The sequence below is a fragment of the Microcaecilia unicolor genome, chromosome 11 (genome assembly GCF_901765095.1).
Source record: "Microcaecilia unicolor chromosome 11, aMicUni1.1, whole genome shotgun sequence".
In the NCBI taxonomy this organism is placed as follows: Eukaryota; Metazoa; Chordata; class Amphibia; order Gymnophiona; family Siphonopidae; genus Microcaecilia; species Microcaecilia unicolor.
The window spans coordinates 157,735,786-157,758,363 of record NC_044041.1 but is presented as its reverse complement, the minus strand read 5'-3'; the positions used below and the strand labels follow the sequence as shown (position 1 = coordinate 157,758,363).

Here is a 22,578-nt window from a genome sequence, read left to right as displayed (position 1 = left end):
AAGTCCAGTATGGGGAAATTATCAGGGTACACGGGTATCAACTGAAAGGCAGATTTGATGTCTGCCTTAGCCATAAGTGCTTCCCACCCACAAAGTCACAACAGCTGAATTGCCTGATTGATAGAGGCATATTGCACAGAGCATGCCTCGGGGAAGGGGGGGGGGGGCAGAAAATTATTCAAGGATCTTCCTTCAGGGTGTGATAAATTGTGGATGAGTCTGAACCCCAAGACCAAGAGGAATCCTCTTCCATCTTGTCTCAAACTCCTCATCAACCACCTAAATCCCTCAGTCTCTGTAAGCCAACAAGATGTTGTGTGCATAAGCCAACATAGGACTAAATTGGGCCGGGTTGGCCTGGCCGACCACATGTATCACCCACAAGAAGGCTGTGGTCCAATTTAGCACCAGCTTGTGAGCTCCCTTCACCTGCCCCACACTCTCTCTTCTTGCCATTTACTCTTTTTCTTGGCCCATTTTTTTCTCCCCTCCAATAACTGAAAAATATCAATTAATCTTTTTCCTGGTTGATCTGGGGACTATTTTCCACAAGCAGGGTAGGGCCGAGAGCACCAGAGGACATTCACCTCCCCTTTTTTTTTCATTTGTCCCCCCTGTATCTGATAGCGAATCCTCCTCTTCTGAAGAGGAAGAAGTGTCAGTGCTGCTATCACTGCTGGATGCACTTGATTTGCCCTTCCTCTTCCTTCCTTCCCTCCCTCCCTCCCCCCCCCCCCCCCCCCCCCCATTAGCAGAAGCCTTGAAGCATGAGAGGATTTCTCCCAGACAGGCTTCCCCTCTTCCTCTGCATGGACTGCACCTACCTGGGGAGTCCTGCAAGATGTACCCAGTGAGAAAGGGGGCATTGCGATTAGTTCACAACAGATGCCGCCAACCAAGACCATTGGATGAAGGGGAAAGCCTGGTGCCGAACTGCGAGCAGGGACAGCTGGTAAGGTGATGCTCTTGTCCCAAGCACCAGCTGAAAATAGCACTCAGGATCCCCTCTGTGGTCTTAGCTTTTTCTCCCTGTTTCCTGCCCCTAGCCAGCAGGGCACCAGTGTGTGACGGGGAAAAACTCCCCGTCTACCCAACACCCACCCCGCTGATCTGCCAAGGCAGGCTCATCGAGCGTACGGCGCCATATTAATGGTGGCTCCATGCACCCAATGGGCACTCTGCCTTGTTAGGTACAAGAGCATTGCATGCTGGGGGAGGATGTTGGAGGTAATACTTATCTGTTACTGTGGTGGAAATGAGCTGTTGGATTCATGCAGTGCTTTAGATTGTGGCCCAAATAAAATGCCTGTAATAGTGAAGGTACTTATACTGAGCTGTTATTCTAGATTTGGTTCTCAGTGACTTTTTTTTTCCCTCCCGCACCCCACTTCCCCCCGGCAGAAACACGAAAAGCCAAAGTATGTGTTGTGTGTGGCATTCACAGAGAATGGTGATGTCTTGACTGGAGACTCTAGCGGCAACCTCTATGTCTGGGGAAAAGGTCAGTCAGGCAGGATCTTGTGACTCTTTTCTACCTGTTCCTCCATTCCCAGACTTTGAGCAGTGGCTTGCATCTCTCTACCTGTCTCTGTAGGGAGGCTCCAGCACTTTACATGATAGACCAGGTAATTTACTGATGCTCTCCACCAAGGTGCCTGAAGACAATATGGAGTGACACTGATGTGTATGCTTATGGGCTGCATATAAATCCTTTTTACAGCAGTCTTGGGGGGGGGGGCTCTCCTGAAGTAGGTTGTGTTCCTAGTAGCAGTGGGGGAGATATTTGTGTTCCTAGTAGCAGTGGGGGAGATATCAGTTTTGTGAGAAAAGCAAGTATGTACCTTCTGCTGATAGTTTACGGCCCAGAGAAATGGATAGAGGGTAGGTTGCAGGTAGGCCCATATCCGCTTGGCCTGGTTTGTTATCCCATTCCAGTGGGTATTGGATGGCCACTTTCCCGCAGATTCTATAAAGTTATGTACTCAAATTTCTGACTAGTGAGCAGCTTTGGGTGCACAAGTTAGAGTAGTGCCAGTTGTATGCCTAACAATTGTTAAACTAGGTGCCAATTTGTCTAAATACAATAATAAACCTTAAGTAGTGTTAATTGGCAGTAATTTGTAGTTCAGTGCATAACTGGACTCAGATGCTATTCTATAAATGTAGCACCCAAATGCATTTATACCAGCCTTTGACGTGGTGTAAGTGTTTTAACCTAAAGTTAGGCAAGCGTATGTTGACTTACACACTATTCTATAATGGCAATTTTGTGCATAATTGCTGTTATAGAATTGGCGCTTAGAGCTGAATTTTGTAAATGGTGCCTAAAAACTGTGCCAAAAAGAGACATGCGCAGGGGTTGTGCCTACAAATGGCTGCACCTAAATTTAGGCATGGAGCCCCCTTATTCTGTAATCCATGCCCATTACCCTCCCATTTCCGTACTCCCCTTTGAGACGCAGATTAAATTTAGGCACGGCTATCCTAATTGATTCTAATTAGTGCCAATAATTAAAGCCAATTTATTGGCACTAATTGGCTCATTCAACAATTAAGATGCTTGCTCAGTTCACGCCCAAATTTACATGTTCATCTCAAAGCGCCTTTTAGAGAATTCGGGGGGTTAGTGCCTGTATTTTAACATGCTTACTTTTTGGTTCTCTTTGTGTTTTGGGCTGGTTAGTGAAGGATTCAGGTTGGTGTGTTGGAGGGGGAGAAGGCATGCTATGTGTAAGTGTTTGGTATGATTTTGTTGCAGGTGGGAACCGGATCACTCATGCAGTCCCAGGTGCCCACGAAGGTGGCATTTTTAGCTTGTGCGTGCTGAAGAATGGGACCATTGTGACGGGTGGTGGGAAGGACAGGAAGGTGATCCTGTGGGACCGGGAGTATCAAAAAGGCCAGCAAAATGAGGTAAAAAAAAGTGATGAAATGGGGCAAAAGTGATATGGTACATAAGCATTGCCATGCTGGGACAGACCAAGGGTCCATTGAGCCCAGCACCCTGTCACCCACAGCGGCGAAAAGAACAAGCACTTTGTCCCGCCCATCCTAGAAATACTGTAGTATTCCCTCATCCATTCAATAACATTCTATGGCTTTTTCTTCCAGGAAGCCGTACAACCCTTTTTTGAAGTCCGCTAAGTTAACCGCCTTTACCACCTTTTCCAGCAGCGAATTCCAGAGTTTACTTGTTGAGTGAAGAAAATTTTCCTCCGATTCGTTTTAAATTTACCACATTGCAGCTTCATTGCATGCCCCCTTGTCCTAGTATTTTTGGAAAGCGTAAACAGACACTCCACATCGACCCATTCCATTCCACTCATTATCTGATAGACCTCTATCATATCTCCTCTCAGCCAACTTCTCTCCAGGCTGAAGAGCTCCAGCCTCTTCAGCCTGTCCTGATAGGGAAGTCGTCCCATCCTCTGTATCATCTTTGTCGCCCTTCTCTGCACCTTTTCCAATTCCACTATGTCTTTTTTGAGGTGCTGAGACCAGAATTGAACACAATACTCGAGGTGCGGTCGCACCATGGAGCGATACAACAGCAGAAAAATATTCTTATTTTTGTTTTCAATCCCTTTCCTAATGATACCCAACATTCTATCTGGTTTCTTAGCCGCAGCAGCACATTGAGCAGAAGTTTTCAATGTATCATCTACGACAACACCTAGATCCCTTTCTCGGTCCGTGACTCCCAACGCTGAACCTTGCATAACGTAGTTATAGTTTGGGTTCCTCTTTCCCACGTGCATCACTTTGCACTTGTTCACATTAAACGTCATCTGCCATTTAGACGCCCAGTCTCCTAGTCTCATAAGGTCCTCTTGTAGTTTTTCACAATCTTCCCGCGATTTGACTACTTTGAATAACTTTGTGTCATCGGCAAATTTGATTACCTCACTAGTTACCCCCATTTCTAGGTCATTTTTGAATATGTTAAAAAGCAGAGGTCCCAGCACCGATCCCTGAGGGACCCCGCTAACTACCCTTCTCCATTGTAAATTTTGACCTTTTAATCCTACTCTCTGTTTCCTATCTTTCAACCAGTTTTTAATCCACAGTAAGACAATACCTCCGATCCCATGTCCCTCTAATTTCCTCTGTAGTCTTTTTTTTCTTTTTTTTTGTTACATTTGTACCCCGCGCTTTCCCACTCATGGCAGGCTCAATGCGGCTTACATGGGGCAATGGAGGGTTAAGTGACTTGCCCAGAGTCACAAGGAGCTGCCTGTGCCTGAAGTGGGAATTGAACTCAGTTCCTCAGTTCACCAGGACCAAAGTCCACCACCCTAACCACTAGGCCACTCCTCCTTATCAAACGCCTTCTGAAAATCTAGATGCACAGTATCAACTGGCTCACCTTTGTCCACATGTTTGTTTACCCCTTCAAAGAAATGCAGCAGATTGGTGAGGCAAGACTTCCATTCACTAAATCCATGTTGACTTTGTCCCATTAGTCCATGCTTTTGAATATGCTCTGTAATTTTGTTCTTGATTATAGGCTCTACCATTTTGCCCGGCACCGACGTCACACTCACCGGTCTATAATTTTCTGGGTCTCCTCTGGAACCTTTTAAAAAAATCGGCGTTACATTGGCCACCCCACAATCTTCCGGTACCACGCTCGATTTTAAGGATAAATTCCAAATCAATAACAGTAGCTCTGCCAGCTCATTTTTGAGTTCTGTCAGTACCCTAGGGTGAATACCATCCGGTCCAGGAGATTTGCTACTCTTCAGTTTGCAGAACTGCTCCATTACGTCTTCCAGATTTACAGATATTTCAGTAATTTTTTCCGACTCTTCAGCTTCGAATGCCCTGTCCGGCACCGGTATCCCACCCAAATCTTCCTCGGTGAAGACCGAAGCAAAGAACTCATTTAGTTTTTCTGCTATTTCTTTGTCTTCCTTGATCGCCCCTTTTACACCCTGGTCATCCAGTGGGCCAACCGATTCTTTTGCCGGTTTCCTGCTTTTAACGTATGTAAAAATTATTTTACTATCAATTTTTGCCTCTAACACTACCTTTCTTTCTTTCAAAATCCCTCTTTGCCTTTCTTATCAGCACTTTGCATCTGACTTGACATTCCTTATGCCGCTGCTTATTTTCCTCATTCGGTTCCTTCTTCCATTTTCTGAAGGATTCCTTTTTAGCTCCAATAGCCTCCTTTACCTCACTTCTTAACCACGCCAGCTGTCGTTTGGTTTTCCGTCTTCCTTTTCTGATACGTGGAATATGTTTGGCCTGGGCCTCCAGGACGGTGTTTTTTGAACACCATCCACACCTGTTCCAGGTTTCTTACCCTCTCAGTCGCTCCTCTAAGTTTTTTTTTTTTTTAAACCGTTCTTCTCATTTTATCATAGCTTCCTTTTGTTAAAGTTAAACGCTAACATATTTGACTTCCTATGCTTACCTTTTTGAAAGCAAATTTCAAACGCGATCATGTTATGATCACTGTTGTTAAGCAGCCCCCGGACTGCTACCTCCCTTACCAGATCATGCGCTCCACAAATGACTAAGTCTAGAATTTTTCCTTCTCTCGTCGGCTCCTGTACCAGCTGCTCAATAAAGCTGTCTTTTATTTCATCGAGGAAGTTTACCTGCCTAGTGTGCCCTGATGTTACATTAACCCAGTCTATATGGGGGTAATTAAAATCACCACAACTCTAAAGATTCTACATGACTAAAGTGTTCAAGGGTGAAAATAGACTCCCATTTGTGAAAGTTAGTGGAGAAAAAAGACCTCAGTGAAACCGGACACTCCTCTTGTTAAAGGACACGCCTTTTAATTAGAGAGGGGACCTCCTTAATTATTAGTCTCAAAAAAACTCCACATCAACTCCTTTCACACTGTGTATGTCATAACACCCTTTCAAACACTCATATTTGAAGACAATATAATGTAACGAAAAACCGTTACTTAGCTTGGATGGTGAAACAAACGTAATCTTCTTCCATGTATCCGTGCATCATCTTATTTAATCCTTTTCTGCACTCTCATCGATTCCCCTCATCGATTCCCAACAGGGAAGCCCTGTTTCGCCACGAAATGGCTGCGTCAGGGGAAAAGATCTTTCACAAACACCTCCAAGTAACTAACACGCCTTCAGTGCGTCCTCTAGATCATGCATGAAAAACAGTTGCAGAGAACACTTTTAAGACAACTTAGAAATCACCAGCACAGAAATGTAACAGTTGAAGAAGGAACTTACCAGCACAGAATCAAACTAGCTATTTTAGATTAGTTTATAGGAAAGAGAGGCTTAGAAAAGAGAGAGGCTTAGAAGTACAGCCAGTGAAAGAAAGAACAGCGTTTTTTTCCCCCCTTAACGTTTGTTTCAGGTGAGATATAGAGAAAGAAAAGGTTGGTTTTTTGGGGGGTTTTTTTCAGAACACAGGCAGCATAGCCCCCAATCAAACCAAAACAGCTCTGATAAATCTCCCATAGATCCAAGGCAGCAGAGCTCTTGAGGAGAAAATGAAGGCCAGATGGGTTAAGTGAAAGAAATGTTTTTGTGTATGTTCAGCAGTTATTGAAAGAAACAGAAGTTAGATTTTATAATGATAAAAGGTCTGTTTGCTAATCCATATTATAACCAGCTTGAATACTAGAAGTTACCACTAGGCTTTAACATCCACTGTACAAAATGAGATGCAGAATGTGGCAGCATTACCATGGCCACTTACTAACCGAGGTCATATATTTAAGGTCATCTGCACACGTTAGCATTACTGTCGGGAACAGCAGCAGAATTAATGTGCTAAATGCTTGGGTGTTAACTAACTACACATCAGTGAGCTTTTACATTTAAAAACTATTAGTTCACTGCCTTCCAAGTAATCAACAGAGTAGCTCTGTAACAGGCCACTTAAATTGTGCAGCCAATATGCACATAAGTTACACTAATATTTCAAGGAATGTGGACTGATTTATTCCCATTGAAAAATAACCCACTGAAAATATCTACTCACAATCTATTTAATACACAGGAGGTAGATATTCAGCTGGCAGTGGTTGAGCATTTTTTTTTTTTTGCCACCACTTTGTCCAGGCATTGGCACTTGCACTGAATACCCTGGTTTATGCGACTGGCTATCACTTATGCAGTTAAACGCAATATTCAGCACTTAAAACCGCCTAGTAAGATAGGACTGACTTTTTTATATGGTATAATATAATATGGCTGTTTAAGTTAGGCAGTTAACTGCTGGTTAAGTGCCACTGAATATTAGCAGATAGTCCTGCACAAGTCATTTAACCAGCCAGGAGCCGGTTCTGGCTAGCTAAATCACTTTGAATATTGGCCCTATAAAACTTTCCAGAGCAAAGCACATAAATACATAAACATCGCCATATTGGGACAGACCAAAAATCCATCAAGCCCAGAATCCTGCTTCCAACAGTGGCCAGTGGTATACCTAGCTTGGTTGCCACCCAAGGCAGAGCACCCCTCCTCCAGGTGCATAATGCTCCCCCCCCACAAGCAATAAGGGGGGGGGGGTGCATTCAGCAGTAACTGCCCCCAGGAATGCAAGCATTTTAAGGACAGTTCTATAACCTGGGTACCCACACTTATGTGCACATAAAAGATTTTTTAAAACTAGTACTTATAGAAGTATATGTGCACATGACCTGGTAAGTACTAGCAGGGTGCCTAAGCACTATTCTGCAAATACCCACTTAACTTACATAGCGAGTATTTGCAAGTTGGCGTACACATGGGCAGAGCATGGACAGAACATAGGTGGAGCTCCTACTTGCACATACAGTTTACAGAATACTCTAAGTTACATGCATCTCTGCTTCATTTAGGTGCTCACACATATTCACTGCACTGCAGGCATGTAAATGTTAAGTGCACAGATACTGGGTTACACTTTACATTCTGTAACAGAATGCAGCCCTTGAGGTTCTGTTATATAAGTGGTACCTACCATACATCCTTGGGGCTCCTAAATGGAGGTGTTATATTGACAAGTTAAAGAGTGATAAATCACCTGGACCAGATGGTATACACCCCCATGGTACTGAAAGAATTCAAACATGAAATTGCTGATCTGCTGTTAGTGATCTGTAACCTGTCTTTAAAATTGTCCATATTACCTGAAGATTGGAAATTGGCTAATGTAACACCAATTTTTTATGTTTAAACTGTTTTATTGACGATATGTATAATACAGTTCAACTTGGATTATTCATACAACATGGATCAGTATACAAAATCGACATTCCAACAACATACCCAACATCGTCAATCACTTTTTTCATTTTCTCCCCCCCTGCCCCCCCTCCCCTCCTTACAACTTTTTATATTTCAATCATTATTATAATTAAAGCATAACAGTACAAAATAAACTTTGTAACTGATAGGTGTACAATTGTAAAAACAACCAGTATTCTGCTGTAGTACAGAGTGAGCAGCTAACATCCCCAAGAAAATATAAAGTCCCGTACCTAATTACCTACCCTACTCCCCATTCCCTTCTCCCTCAACCTCCCCCCCTCTACTTCCTCTTAGTCTCTCCCCCCTCGATTAACTCATGTCTGACACAACACAGTATTATGATTAAGCATTGCACAGTTATAAGGTATTAACAACCAGACTTCGGCCTTTCTGTGTCATTTTTTCTAGGTAGCATCCCCATATTTTAAGAAACTATTTTCCTTTTGCAGTGTCCTTTTGCCTCTTTCGCCTCCCACACCAGCAATTGGTATACTCTGTTATGCCAATGCCAATAAGATGGCGAATTGGCTACAGTCCAATACTGCATAATACATTTCTTCGCTACTAGACATAGTTTTCGATACAATAATGTTTTGTCAGCATTGAGTCTTAATGGTGCTTCTTTCAGATCTAGTACCAACTGCAATGGATTCATGTCTATTCTACTACACAAAACACAAGACAGGTAAGTAATTATTTGTCTCCAATATCTCTGTATTACTACACATCCCCACACCGCATGATACAAAGAATTATCATATACATTACATTTAAAGCAGAGCGCTGTCTCAATGCCCCCTGATTTATATAATTGAACTTGGGTAAAATAAGCTCTATGGAGCATCCTGTACGTGCATTCCCCGTAATCTGCACCCCCAATTATTCTTGGTATATCTTTTATGTGCGCTGTAATATCCCAAGATTCCGAATTGCGGCTCACATCCTTTTCCCCTTTCTGTCTAATCAGGGTCATCTCCTTCCCCGGAGCCAGCCCCCACAGCTTCTGATGTATCTGGGATATGGATGGAGCAGTTTCAGAGATCTCATCAAAGAATTTTTTGATTTTGTTACCCAGTTTACAATGCAATGCTGTTTTATCTAATGTTTGTATATAGTGTTTAAGTTGGCAATGTGCGTACGTGTCACTCCATCCCTGCTCCCCCTGAACCAATAATTGTGGCAGCGGCAGTATATCCCCGCTCTCTCCCAGTACATCTGCTAAACAAGTCACTCCTGACTGTGCCCACCTATCAAAAGTTTTATTTTCCAGCCCGGGCACAAAGGTCGGATTTCCCTTGATGTTTATGTATTCAGTTACCCTCGGATCTCCACCCAGTAGTTCCCCTAAGAATCTCCACGCTGCTCTGAGTGATAGAATCAGAACATTATGTCTAAGTCTATGTGGGATCTCCTTTTTCTGTAAATGTGCTAATGTTATCCCATGATATGGACTGTACAACGCTTCTTCCATCTCTAGAGGTTTATGTTCCTGGGATTGGAATAGCCAATCTCGCGTGTGGCGTAGGAGGCATGCCATATTGTAAAATTTAATATTAGGTATTCCCAAGCCCCCTTGTCTCCATCCACCCAGCATATATTTCAACTGCATCTTAGCTCGTTTTTTTGCCCAACAAAATCTGGACATCAATCGATACAAGCGTTTGATATCTTTCTGCAGTAACACTATGGGCAGGATCTGTAATATATAAAGCCATCTTGGCAATATCACCATTTTAATAAGACTTATCCTCCCCGCTAAGGACAATGTTAAGGTGCCCCATGAGTCTAACTGCTGAGTTGTCTGTTCCAGTAGTCTTGTAACATTTAAAGTATAGAGCTCCCTCGGTCTAGACGGTAGCATAATCCCCAGGTATGTAAAAAAATTACTCGCCCGTTTCAAAGGAAATCCATCCGGCCAAATAGTTTGGATGTCGAGATTTATCGCAAGAGCTTCGGACTTGTCTATGTTTAGTTTAAAGCCCGAATAGTCTCCGTATTCACGAAATACCTCTAATAGATTCTGCAGGGTCTCCTTCGGTTTCGTGATGACCACCAGTAGGTCATCCGCAAACGCAGCAAGCTTAAATTCTTGATTTCTAAGTTGTACCCCAGGAATCGTTGCACAGTCATATATGTCTCTAATTAAAGGGTCTAATTGCAGCGCAAAGAGTAGAGGTGACAATGGGCACCCTTGTCTAGTACCCCTACTAATCTGGATTTCACCCGATATATTTCCATTTACCAGCACCTGTGCTCTAGGTAAGTAATACAATGCTCTGATCGCTTGCACAAAGTTACCCTGAAATCCGTATTTCTCTAGCACCGAGTACAGAAAGGACCACTCCACTCTATCAAACGCTTTTTCAGCGTCGAAACTTATCATTAATGCCTGTGTATGGGAGTGACCCAATCCTTCCAATGATGCCAAAATACTCCTCAAATTTTTGGTGACAGATCTACCTTGTACAAATCCTACCTTAGCTGTGTGGATAAGATGAGGTAGTACCCGTCCCAATCTATTTGCTAAAATTTTGGCAAATAATTTTGCTTCTTGGTTAAGTAATGAGATGGGTCTATAAGAGGTTACCAGCTTTTCATCTCTTTTAGGTTTAGGAAACACCACTATCCGGGCCAAATTTAAGTGATCTGGCATCTTACCATTTTCCATCCATTCATTAAACACTTTAACCAAGGTAGGGACCACCGAGTCTCCCATCAACTTGTAAAATTCTGCTTTATATCCATCTGGACCAGGGGCTTTACCCGATTTGCTCTGAGCTATTACCCAGGCCACCTCATCAGCACTAATTCTAGCATTCAGTTGGGTACAATCCCTAGTTTGTAGTTTAGGGGCCTGAACCCCTTCTAAATATAGCTCACCCGAAAGTCCCTCTTGTTCTGACGCCTTATAAAGACTTTGATAATATGTCTGGAACGCTAATCGAATCTCTCAGTTAGAGTGAAGATAATTCCCCTTCATGTTTTTAATAGCTGTTACATTTCTGGAAGCATATTTAGATGCTATAAGTCTAGCCTAGGTATTTGCCTCCCTTGTTCCCATGCCTATATAGTTGAAACCGATAATAGGCATGAGATTTCAGTTCTCTATCATGTAATAGGGAGTTCAAAGTTGTTTGTAGTTCCATCACCTCTTGTCTAATCTTATTACATGGGGTTAAACCATATTGTCTATTCAATTTAACTAGCCACTTTTCAAGCCGCATGATTTCTCTGTCTCTTGCACGTTTATATTGTGTCACATAACTTATTATTTCACCTCTTAATACTGCTTTTGCAGCCAGAAGTTAGTGGTACTAGCAACCGAGCCCTCATTAAAATGTTTATACTTGGTCCACTTAGCTTGTAAATGTTCCCCAAACCGTGTGTCCCTGAGCAAGTATGTCGGAAACGTCCAACCGTTTAATTTCTCTTCTTCCCCTCCTCCAGTCCAGCACATTCAGATCACCGAGTGATCCGATATAACACAAGGATCTGTATGTGCCTCGATAATGTCTGTTAATAGTGTGCGGGATGCAAGCAAGTAGTCAATTCTGGCAGAGGTGCCATGTGCTCTAGATTGATGTGTGTATTCTTTGTCTAGTGGATGCAGTGTCCTCCAGACATCAATTAGCTCGAGCGTTGTGCATAGATCCGGTAAGCCCCTAGTGCTTATCCATCGTAAATCGGTTGGGGGATGCGATCTGTCTAGTATAGGATCCCAGGTCATGTTAAAATCTCCTCCTAGCAACATGGGCAATGTTTCTAGCTGCGTGATCTGCTTAAGTAACTTCTTATAGAATTTTAAATCTAGTATATTAGGAGCATAAATGCTACCCAAAATTATGTCTATTTAGAGTAACAATGCAGAAAACAAACCTGCCTTCCGGATCTTTTATCGTTTTGTGCACCTGGACTGCTATCCCTTTTCTAAAAAGTATTGCCACCCCCCCTTTTCGACCAAGGGCCGCAGTTGCCGCACAATCTGCAACCCACCACTTAGCCAATTTGGTGTGTTCAACATCTGATAAATGCGTTTCTCGCAGCATCGCTATATCTACTCCAAGACGCTTAAGATGCCGCAAAATCTTGGAACGCTTGATGGGGGAGTGTATACCTCCTACATTCCAAGAAGCTACCTTAATCTGTTTCCCTCCAGTGTCCAGCCAATCTATCTCCGGCTCATCTATTCTTTTTGAGAGAAGCCAGCCCAGCCTCCAGCCTCCCTCTCATGAGTACCAGTCTCCTGCAAGCTTCAATAGTCGCATGTATAGTGCAGAATGAGTTAATCCCCACCCACCCGACCCCTTTCTTAGCCCAATATCCCCCTCCTCTCGTCCCATCCCAGTTCCCCCCTCCTTGTCCCTTCCGTTCCCTAAGGAATCGGGTCACTTTCGACACCCCTCCTCCCCTCATTTATGGCCTATCCGCCTCTCAATTACTCACCCATTGACGTTTTGGCGTTACTGATGTATGTTCCCCATCAAACAACATTAATCTATGCTTCCATCCATTCAACCATACCCGTCCTACTATACATAACCAGAATGAGCTTAAATCTTTATTATCTTCCTAGTTACATATTCATTCCCTTCTGACCATCCCGTATCAACCTCTATCAGGTATGTTAACCCCCCCACATTATACTATACATGAAATAATTATCTACAGTTCGCCTTTACTTCTGTCGTTTTTACCAGGGTTGATAAGTAACAGTGCCGTCCTCAGTTGTTAAGATATTGTTTAAATAGTCCAGATTTCCAGCATTCGTCATATCTTTTCACCTGCGTTTGTCCAAGTTATAATCCGGTACTCCCACAGTGTTCGTTATGACCTCGATGACCGCCACATATCAAAACACAAATAACTTGTTGGTATAAACCTGGTCTCTCAGCTCTTCTCATTAACAAATTGTATTAGTGCAGTATCACGTAATAGAGCTCCCGCCTCTCATGTTTTCACCGAAGAGGCACAGTGTATAGCACTATATTCAAACTTTACGGGATTCCTCGATGGAACAATTACCTGTGTCCAGTCTCCTTCTAAGTGATTTTCAATCTCAGATTCTGTAACAACGCAGCATATCACCAGCATTACTGTCCCGTTTCCATCTGTTGTACAAAAAGTTTTGCTTCCTCCACTGAATTAAACAGCTTTGTGCCCGAGTGATAATTAACTCTCAATTTTGCCGGGTATAGCAGTGCAAATTTGACTTTCCGGCTGATGAGCTCAGAGCAGACTGGTGAAAACTTTTTTCTTTGTGCTGCCACTGCTGCCGAGTAATCTTGAAAACATAATACTTTGCAGTTCCCACTGTGCAGCTCTTTTCCGCTTCTCAAGGCTTGTAAAATCGCATTCTTATGAGCAAAGTTAAGGATTTTACATATGACCACTCGTGGTCTGCCATCCACTGTCTGCTTTTGACCCAAGCGATGCGCTCTCTCGATTTTTAGCAGGCCCAGTGTCTCCGGTAACTCAAGTTCATCTGCCAGCCATGTTTCTAAATATCTGGTCAAGTCACGGTCTCCTTGCCCCTCAGCCAGACCCACAATATGAAGATTATTTAGTCTGGACCTGTTTTCTAAGTCCTCGAGCTTTTCATCATATGAGGCAAGTGTTTTTTTCAGCTGACTTACTTCAGTTTCTAAAATACCAACTCGATCTTCAGTATCGCTGGCTCGCTGTTGATAAGTCGCCATATCCAGCTGAATTTGAGTTACACTGCTATGTAGCGATTCTAATTTAGTGTCCAAAGAGCTGAGCTTTTTCTCTAAAATGGCTTCTAAGGCTTGAGTGACTTCGCCCACTATCTCGGCGGCCCATGCGGATCCAACCGCTGATGTTCCCGGGCTCGCCGGTGCCGCCATCTTGTCCTCAGTCAGTCGACTCTTGTCCTTCTCTTTCCTCGTTGATTTAGTCGCCATTAGCATCAGAGTCGATGATTATTAGGTCCCCTGTCTTTTCAGAGATCTTTCCTCTCGCAGGTAACAATCAAAAAAAGGCTTTAGAGTGAGTTTCTTAACGCGATTCTTGAGGAGAAGGCAGGAGCAGTTCGTCTAGCATCTGCTCCTGTGCATAGCATCACGTGACCTTGTAACACCAATTTTTAAAAAAATGGGTTCCAGGGGTGATCCAGGAAATTACAGACCGTTAAGCCTGACTTCAGTTAGTACATAAGTACATAATTATTGCCATACTGGAACAGACCGAAGGTCCATCAAGCCCAGCATCCTATTTCCAACAGTGGCCAATCCAGGTCACAAGTACCTGGCAAGATCCCAAAACAGTACAATACATTTTATGCTTTTTATTCTAGAAATAAGCAGTGGATTTTCCCCAAGTACATTTTAATAGTGGTCTATGAACCTTTCCTTTAGGAAGCCATCCAAACCTTTTTTTAAAACCCCACTAAGCTAACTGCTTTTACTACATTCTCTGGCAACGACTTCCAGAGATTAATTACACACTGAATGAAGAAATATTTTCTCCAATTTGTTTTAAATTTACTACTTTCTAGCTTCACTTCATGCCCCCTAGTCCTAGTATTTTTGGATAGAGTAAATAAGCAATTCACGTCTACCCGTTCCACTCCACTCATTATTTTATAGACCTCTATTATATCTCCCCTCAACTATCTTTTCTCCAAGCTGAAGAGCCTTAGTCGCTTTAGCCTTTCCTAATAGAGAAGTCGTCCCATCCCCTTTTATCATTTTCATTGCCCTTCTCTGTACCTTTTCTAATTTCAATATATCTTTTTTTTTTTTTTTCTTGAGATGCAGTGACCAGGATTGAACACAATATTTGAGGTGTAGTCACACCATGGAGCGATACAAAGGCATTATAACATACTCATTTTTGTTTTCCATTCCTTTCCTAATAATACCTAACATTCTATTTTCTTTCTTAGCGGCTGCCGCACACTGAGCAGAGGGTTTCAACGTATCATCAATGATGATGCATAGATCCCTTTCCTGTGACTCCTAATGTGGAACCTTGCATTACATAACTATAATTTGGGTTCCTCTTTCCCACATTTATCATTGTGCACTTGATCACATTAAAAGTCATCTGCCATTTAGATGCCAGTCTCCCAGTCTCGTAAGGTCCTCTTGTAATTTTTCACAATCCTCTTGCGATTTAACAACTTTGAATAACTTTGTCGTCAGTATGTTTACTTCACTAGTTACTCCCATCTCTATATCATTTATAAATATGTTAAGCAGCGGTCCCAGCAGAGACCCCTGGGGAGCCCCACTGTCTACCCTTCTCCCTTGAGAATACTGACCACTTAACCCTACTCTCTGTTTTCTATCTTTAACCAGTTTTTAATCCACAATAGGACACTACCTCCTATCCCATGACTTTCCAATTTCCTCTGGAGTCTTTCATGAGGTACCGTTCTGGGCAAAATAGTGGAAACTGTTACAAAGAGTAAAATTACAGAACCCGTAGACAAGCATGGTTTAATGGGACAGAGTTGGCGTGGGTTCAGCCAAAGGAAGTCTTGCCTCACCAATTTGCTTTATTTCTTTGAAGGTGTGGATAAAGGTGAGCCTGTTGATGTAATGTATCTAGATTCTCAGAAAGCGTTTGACAAAGTCCCTCATGAGACTCCTGAGAAAATTTAAAAAGTCATGGGATAGGAGGCAATGTCTGTCTCTGGATTAGGAATAAGTTATTGGACAGAAAACAGAGGTTAGTGTTAAATGGCCATTTCTCTCAGTTGAGGAATGTGAATAGAGTGCCGCAGGGATCTGTACTGGTACCAGTGCTATTTAACCTAATGTACTATATAAAACGCAACCTCAACGTTCTGAAGCCCTCTGACGTCACTTCTGAAGGGAAAGGATTGTGGTGGTGAAGCCCATCCAACTCACCATGTCTGTATGCCCCGCCCTCGCGTCACAACGTGATGACGTCGAGGGCAGAACACTAACAGTTACCTATTAGAGGGAACTGTAGCTCCGCCCTTGCATCAAAACGCGATGACGTCGACGGCGGGGCGGAGAAGGCACAGCACAGTAGTCCGACTGAGATCCTTGCAGAGCCAGTGCTGGGGTGGGAAAAGCCCTCAGAATGCGGGGCTGCAGCTTCTGCCCAGGTACGAGTACATGCTCCGGTACGTTTTGCCCCTCTCCCCGTGAAAGCCTGAAGCACCCGATTACTACTTGCCACCTATGAGCGTTCCACGCTCCTCCTCTCCCCGTCAAAGCATGAAGCATTCGGTTCCTGGGATTTACGTTTGAAAAAAAAACAACAAAAAACACCACCGTCCCTGTTTCCTCACGACAGCCCCCCCCCCAACCCACAAACTAACTAGAAACCTCCACCTCTCAGAAAACCACACTGCAGCCCAACAGCCAACCCCCTCCCTGAAACATTGGTAGACACACATACAATAAACTCCACACACACACACACACACACACACACACTTACTCAACCCTACACAACAACTTTGACACACTCTCTATCACTTCCACGCACACACACACAATCTTTCTCTGTCACACACATGACCTTTCTAACTCACACACACACAAACTCTTTGCCTTTTTAAAAAACATTTATAACCCTTAATATCAAACGGAAAAACAAAAACACAAACAAAAAACCACATGCTAGCGCCTGTTTCATTTGTTTCGGAAACGGGCCTTTTTTACTAGTGTTGAGGACGTCCTCGCAAAACGTCCCGATGGAGTGGGCGGGGAAACTCGTATTATCGAAACAAGATGGACGTCCATCTTTCATTTTGATAATACGGTCGGGGACGCCCAAATCTTGAAATTTAGGTCATCCTTAGAGATGGTCGTCCCTAGACTTGGTCGTTTCTGATTTTCAGTGATAATGGAAACCAAGGACGCCCATCTCAGAAATGACCAAATGCAAGCCCTTTGGTCATGGGAGGAGCCAGCATTGGTAGTGCACTGGTTCCCCTGACATGCTAGGACACCAACTGGGCACCCTAGGGGGCACTGCAGTGGACTTCATAAAATGCTCCCAAGAACATAACTTCCTTACCTTGTTTGCTGAGTCCCCCCCAACCCCCTCTAAAACCCACTACCCACAACTGTACACCACTACCACAGCCCTTACAGGTGAAGGGGGGCACCTAGATGTGGGTACAGTGGGTTTCTGGTGGGTTTTGGAGAGCTCGCTGTTTCCTCCACAAATGTAACAGGAGGGGGATGGGCCTGAGTACGCCTGCCCGAAGTGCACTGCACCCACTAAAATTGCTCCAGGGACCTGCATACTGCTGTGATGGACCTGAGTATGACCTCTGAGGCTGGCATAGAGGCTGGCAATCAATATTTTTAAAGATGTTTTTGAGGGTGGGAGGGGGTTAGTGACCACTGAGGGAGTAAGGGGAGGTCATCCCCGATTCTCTCTGGTGGTCATCTGGTCATTTTGGCCACCTTTTTGTGCCTTGGTCGTAAGAAAAACAGGACCAGGTAAAGTCATTCAAGTGCTCGTCAGGGACGCCCTTTTATTTTCCATTATGGGTCGAGGAAGTCCATGTGTTAGGCATGCCGAAGTCCCGCTTTTGCTTTGCCACCGATATGCCCCCTTGAACTTTGTCCGTCCCTGCAATGGAAAGCAGTTGGGGACGTCCAAAAGCGGCTTTCGATTTGGATGACCCTGTGAGAAGGACGCCCATCTTTCGGTTTGTGTCGAAAGACGGACGTCCTTCTCTTTCGAAAATGAGCCTGATAGCGGAATTAAAAAAAACTCAGTGATGGCTGGTGGGGGGGGGGGGGGGGGGGGGGGGGGGGGGATATGATTAAGGTCTACAAAATGCCGAGTGGTGTAGAATGGGTAAAAGTGAATTGATTTTTCACTCTTTCAAAAAGTACAAAGACCAGGGGACACTCAATGAAATTACTTGGAAATACTTTTAATAGGAGGAAAAATTTATTTTTTCACTCAAAGAATAGTTAAGCTCTTGAACTTGTTGCCGGAGGATGTGGTAACAGTGGTTAGCATATGGGTTTAAAAAAGGTTTAGACAAGTTCCTGGAGGAAAAGTCCATAGTCTGTTATTGAGATGGACATGGGGGAAGCCACTGCTTGCCCTGGGATTGGTAGCGTGAAACATTGCTACTATTTGGGTTTCTGCCAGGTACTTGTGACCTTAGACGGACCATTGGTCTGACCCAGTATGGCTATTTTTACATTCTTACTAGTAAAAAAAGGCCCGTTTCTGACACAAATGAAACGGGCGCTAGCAAGGTTTTCCTCGGAGTGTGTACGTTTGAGAGAGTGACTGTGTGAGAGAGAGTGAATATGCGAGTGTGTGTGTGTGACAGAGAGAGAGTGAGTCTGGGTGCGAGTGTCTGTGTGAGAGAGAGACTGTGTGTGTGAGAATGAGAGTGTGTGCCATGGGCCCCCCCTCCCTCCGCGGTCCAGGGTCGTCCCCCCCTCCCTCCCTCTGAGTTTCAGGGTCCCCCCTCCCTCCCAGTTCCAGGGTCATCATCCCTCCCTTCCTCCCTCCCAGTTCCAGCACCCCTCCCTCCAAATTTTAGAAGTCATCTTTACTTACCAAGTTGGGGTTACTGCGGCCGTCAGCAGCGGTAAAAGGCATGCAGGCTCAGCCCTTCTCTCTCTCAGCTCTGGTCCCGCCCTTGTGGAAACAGGAAATGAGGGCGGGACCAGAGCTGAGAGAGAGAAGGGCTGAGCCTGCATGCCTTTTACCGCTGCTGACGGCCGCAGTAACCCCAACTTGGTAAGTGAAGATGACTTCTAAAATTTGGAGGGAGGGGGCCTGGAACTGGGAGGGAGGGAGGGACGACGACACCCTCATGCATGTGACGTCATGTTCCGTGGCCTGGCAACTCTGCAGCGTTCCCTTCCAGTGATTGGTCACTGCTGTTTGTGACAAACCCGGAAGTACGTGACGTCAATTCAGGAGATGGATACAGCAGGAGCACGAATGCTTCAAGGCTTCACTTTCACGGAGTCAGCTTCAGAACGTTGGAGGTGCTTTTTATTATATAGGATATTCCTTCGTGCATAATTTAATTGTGTAAAGTCCAGGTGATTTTATAACATGCCTCCGTTTCATGTACAAAATTACCCTAAGCCATTTCCAACTGTAAAACAGTGTTTTATCTTTAGAAATGTGCTTTTAGAAAATGACTGTTCCCTCTGTGTAGGTAGCTTTTTTTTTTTTTTAAGTGCATAGTGCCACTACATGTATAACTTTGATGCAGGAATTACCACTATTGTTAGCAGAATCTGTGGTACTTCAGGAGTCAAACACCACACACCAGAATGAGAGAGAAGTCTTCTTTATTTGCCAGCAAACAAAGTAGGACATCAGCGCTAGACCTCTCCTTTTCTTCAGCTCTCTGTGTCTTGTGTCTCTGTCTCTCGTCTCCTTCTCTTCTAACGTAAGCTGCTTCTGTTCTCATTTATATATTGTCCTAAACCCCTCTAGCCCCCCTTTGTCACCAGATGGTAAGGAATAGATTGATTACCCTGTCTTGAACTAATTATCTCTACACATTTACTCAAAATATCAGTTACATAGGTTTCAGATATTTCCTAAACTGACCTACGACCTGGGGCCTCTCAAACTAGACAATGTGGCACCTATCTCCTGCATTTTATTATTATTCACATAATGCTAACTGGGTTCATTAAGGGGCTAATCTTGCTTAATGGCACACAGACATGGTTTGTTATTACTTTCAGGAGGCCAGTCCTACACTTAGCTATAATCTATCAAGGAAAAGACTTGACTTTTCCTGACCTCTTTCACCTTTAGCTTCATAGGACTGTGGATAATTCAAACCAGATGACCTCTTAAACTGTAGGAAATCTCACTTGAAAAGTCAGACAAAGATGTAACACTGAATTGAAAAGATATTTTACAGGAAGAAATAGAACTTATTAATTAAACAGAATAAAACATATTTTAAAATAAGCAGAAATCAGAATTCCTTATAAGACAGAATCTAAATTATCACCTATTTCCTTCTCTCTAAACAGCATTCAGCCTAATCTTTTAAAACTGCCTGCTTTCTGATCCCTTCGAGACTGTCCAGTATGCTTTGCTTGAATGGCATCCAGATGTGGTAAATAATACCTATGAACCAGCCTTAACAATCCATCACTCAAAAAGGGACAAAGAAAGTTTTATTTCTCACTGACCTTTCTAACCTCTAGTCTAGCAAAAGCTAGACATTTGAGTAATTAAAACGAGATGGCATTCTACCACTTTACAGGACTGAACCAAAGTTAAACAGAATTAGCAAATTAATATGATTTCTCTGTCCAGGCTGCCTCAACTTTACCCATAGTGAGAAGAAGCAGGTTTAGGGAGATGCTATAAATTCTATAAATGGTGACTAAAGTTGTGCGTGCAAGGCAGCATATGTAACCATGCAACTCAATTATTAATCAGCTCCAATTATTGGTGTTAATCAGCCTTAATTAGGATTTACGTGCAGATTGTATTCTGCAATGATCTGCACATAAATCCTAATGTGTGTAAAATTCTGGGGGCATTCCAAAACAAATGCATATATTTTTCACTGGGGGGGGGGGGGGGGGGGGGGGACTGCTCAGATTAACAGGTGTAAATGTGTACAGATGGTCTTCTAGAGATAATTTTGAAAGTGAAAGCAGGGCAGGTGCTTCCATGAAGCAAACTGTGTAGTTAGACTGCTGTCATTCTGGGGGTGGCAGAAGGATGGAAGCAACTTTTTAAAAAATTTACTGGGAGCTCAGATTCTTCAGCTGGAGAAGGAAGGGCACTTAGAGCTTTTTGGTTTCCTCTGAGGGTGAAACTGACTGAACCTGTTCCTCCTCTGCACTCTGGAGCTCAGCTGCCTATTCTGATCCTATGTCTCTTCAGAGGAAAGGCATGTACTCTTACATGCCCTTCCTCCTCCATCTTCAGGAGCTGAGCTCCCAGTAAAATAAAAAAAAAAGCCTGCTTGGGTTCATGCTTGTGGCAACAGCAGGTTTGAGGGCATAAGATTAATAGTTTGCCTAGGATACAAGATATCTTTGCACTGGCCTTGAGTGATAGATTATGTGTATACTTTTGATATTGTTTGTTCAGTTTGCTATAGCGCTTCTCTTGCACACAACAAAATGGTTTATAATACATAAGCAAAATATATGATATAAAACTGGGACAATATTTGCATATTTACTTTTGGACGTTGCACCAACGTAAGCAGAGGGCTACAGTGGCCAGTGCACTGCCAGAGGAATTAGAAAAGTTTCTTAATTGGGATGTAGAAAGCCCTGTGTAAAAATACAAGTCAGAATCCCTGTTCTAAGCAAGAAGGTGCTCCAGCATCCTTAGTTCCAACTTCTGTGTATACTGTATATTTTCTTAGGCCACACAACCTTCTGTCTTTTCTGGCTCACAGATCCCTGAACCTTTTGGGCCAGTTCGTACCATTGCTGAAGGGAAGGGGGAGAGTCTCTTTGTTGGGACGACCCGGAACTCAGTGCTGCAGGGCTCCCTGGCATCAGGCTTCACCTCCCTTGTGCAGGTAAGTGAACTGTCACCAGGGCATGAGGCTGGGTAACAATGGTATATCCTGTTACTGTCCCCAATGGCACAGCTAGAAGCCATAATGCCATTCATCCACTGTTTATCTGTAACACTGCCATCATAGGGAATATTCCAGTATTATGTTTAAAGACTTAGATGGGAGTCATATATGGAACTACAGGTGAATAACCTGTTTAGGTGAACTTTAAGATAAGACAATTGTAATCTAAAAAGTCCTACTTTCCTAGGGATCATTTTAGGCTATTGGTTCAAGTGTTAATATTTATGCAATTGGACTTCTGTAATTCATTATTTCGGGCTTCCATTTAAGTTAATTAAAAATTGGTTACTTCAAAATACTACGGCTAAATTAATATTTGCTTTTTATAAATATAACAGGATCGCTCCTGTTTTGATTAATTCAAATTAGTTACCTATTCAAGCATGGATAACTTTTAAAATTGCCTGTATGCTTAAGACCATAAATGGAATGCTTCCAGCTCCTTGCCTCAATTAGTTTTCTTTTCTTAAATATAAGGGGCCTACTCATTCCTTGACTTCATTATTTCCAATTTTCCGCTGTAAAAGGAGTTTGATATAAACATGTTTTTCATGGGTCACTCACTTTCAAGCTGGTACAATTGGTAACAGCTAACCCCTTCAGATCAGACAACAATCATTTATATCTTTCTGCACGGAAATCGAAGCATATTCCATAACAAAGCACATAAGCTAATTTGTTAACTAATCAGCGCCGATAATTGGATGTTAACCAATTATCAGCACTAATTGGAATTAGAATTTACTCACAGAACTGTCTAAGCATGTTCTATAATGT

General features: G+C 43.3%; 1 protein-coding gene across 3 annotated transcripts in view; it reads left to right on the top strand.

The window, feature by feature from the left end:
* Positions 1-22,578, top strand: part of EML2 (EMAP like 2) — a 312,721-nt gene that overhangs the window by 195,063 nt on the left and 95,080 nt on the right. For all 3 annotated transcript variants that reach the window (XM_030218113.1, XM_030218111.1, XM_030218112.1), the window contains 3 exons: positions 1,402-1,501; positions 2,759-2,913; positions 21,613-21,738. In XM_030218113.1, the coding sequence (XP_030073973.1) occupies positions 1,402-1,501; positions 2,759-2,913; positions 21,613-21,738 (381 nt within the window). The remainder of the gene's footprint in view (positions 1-1,401; positions 1,502-2,758; positions 2,914-21,612; positions 21,739-22,578) is intronic.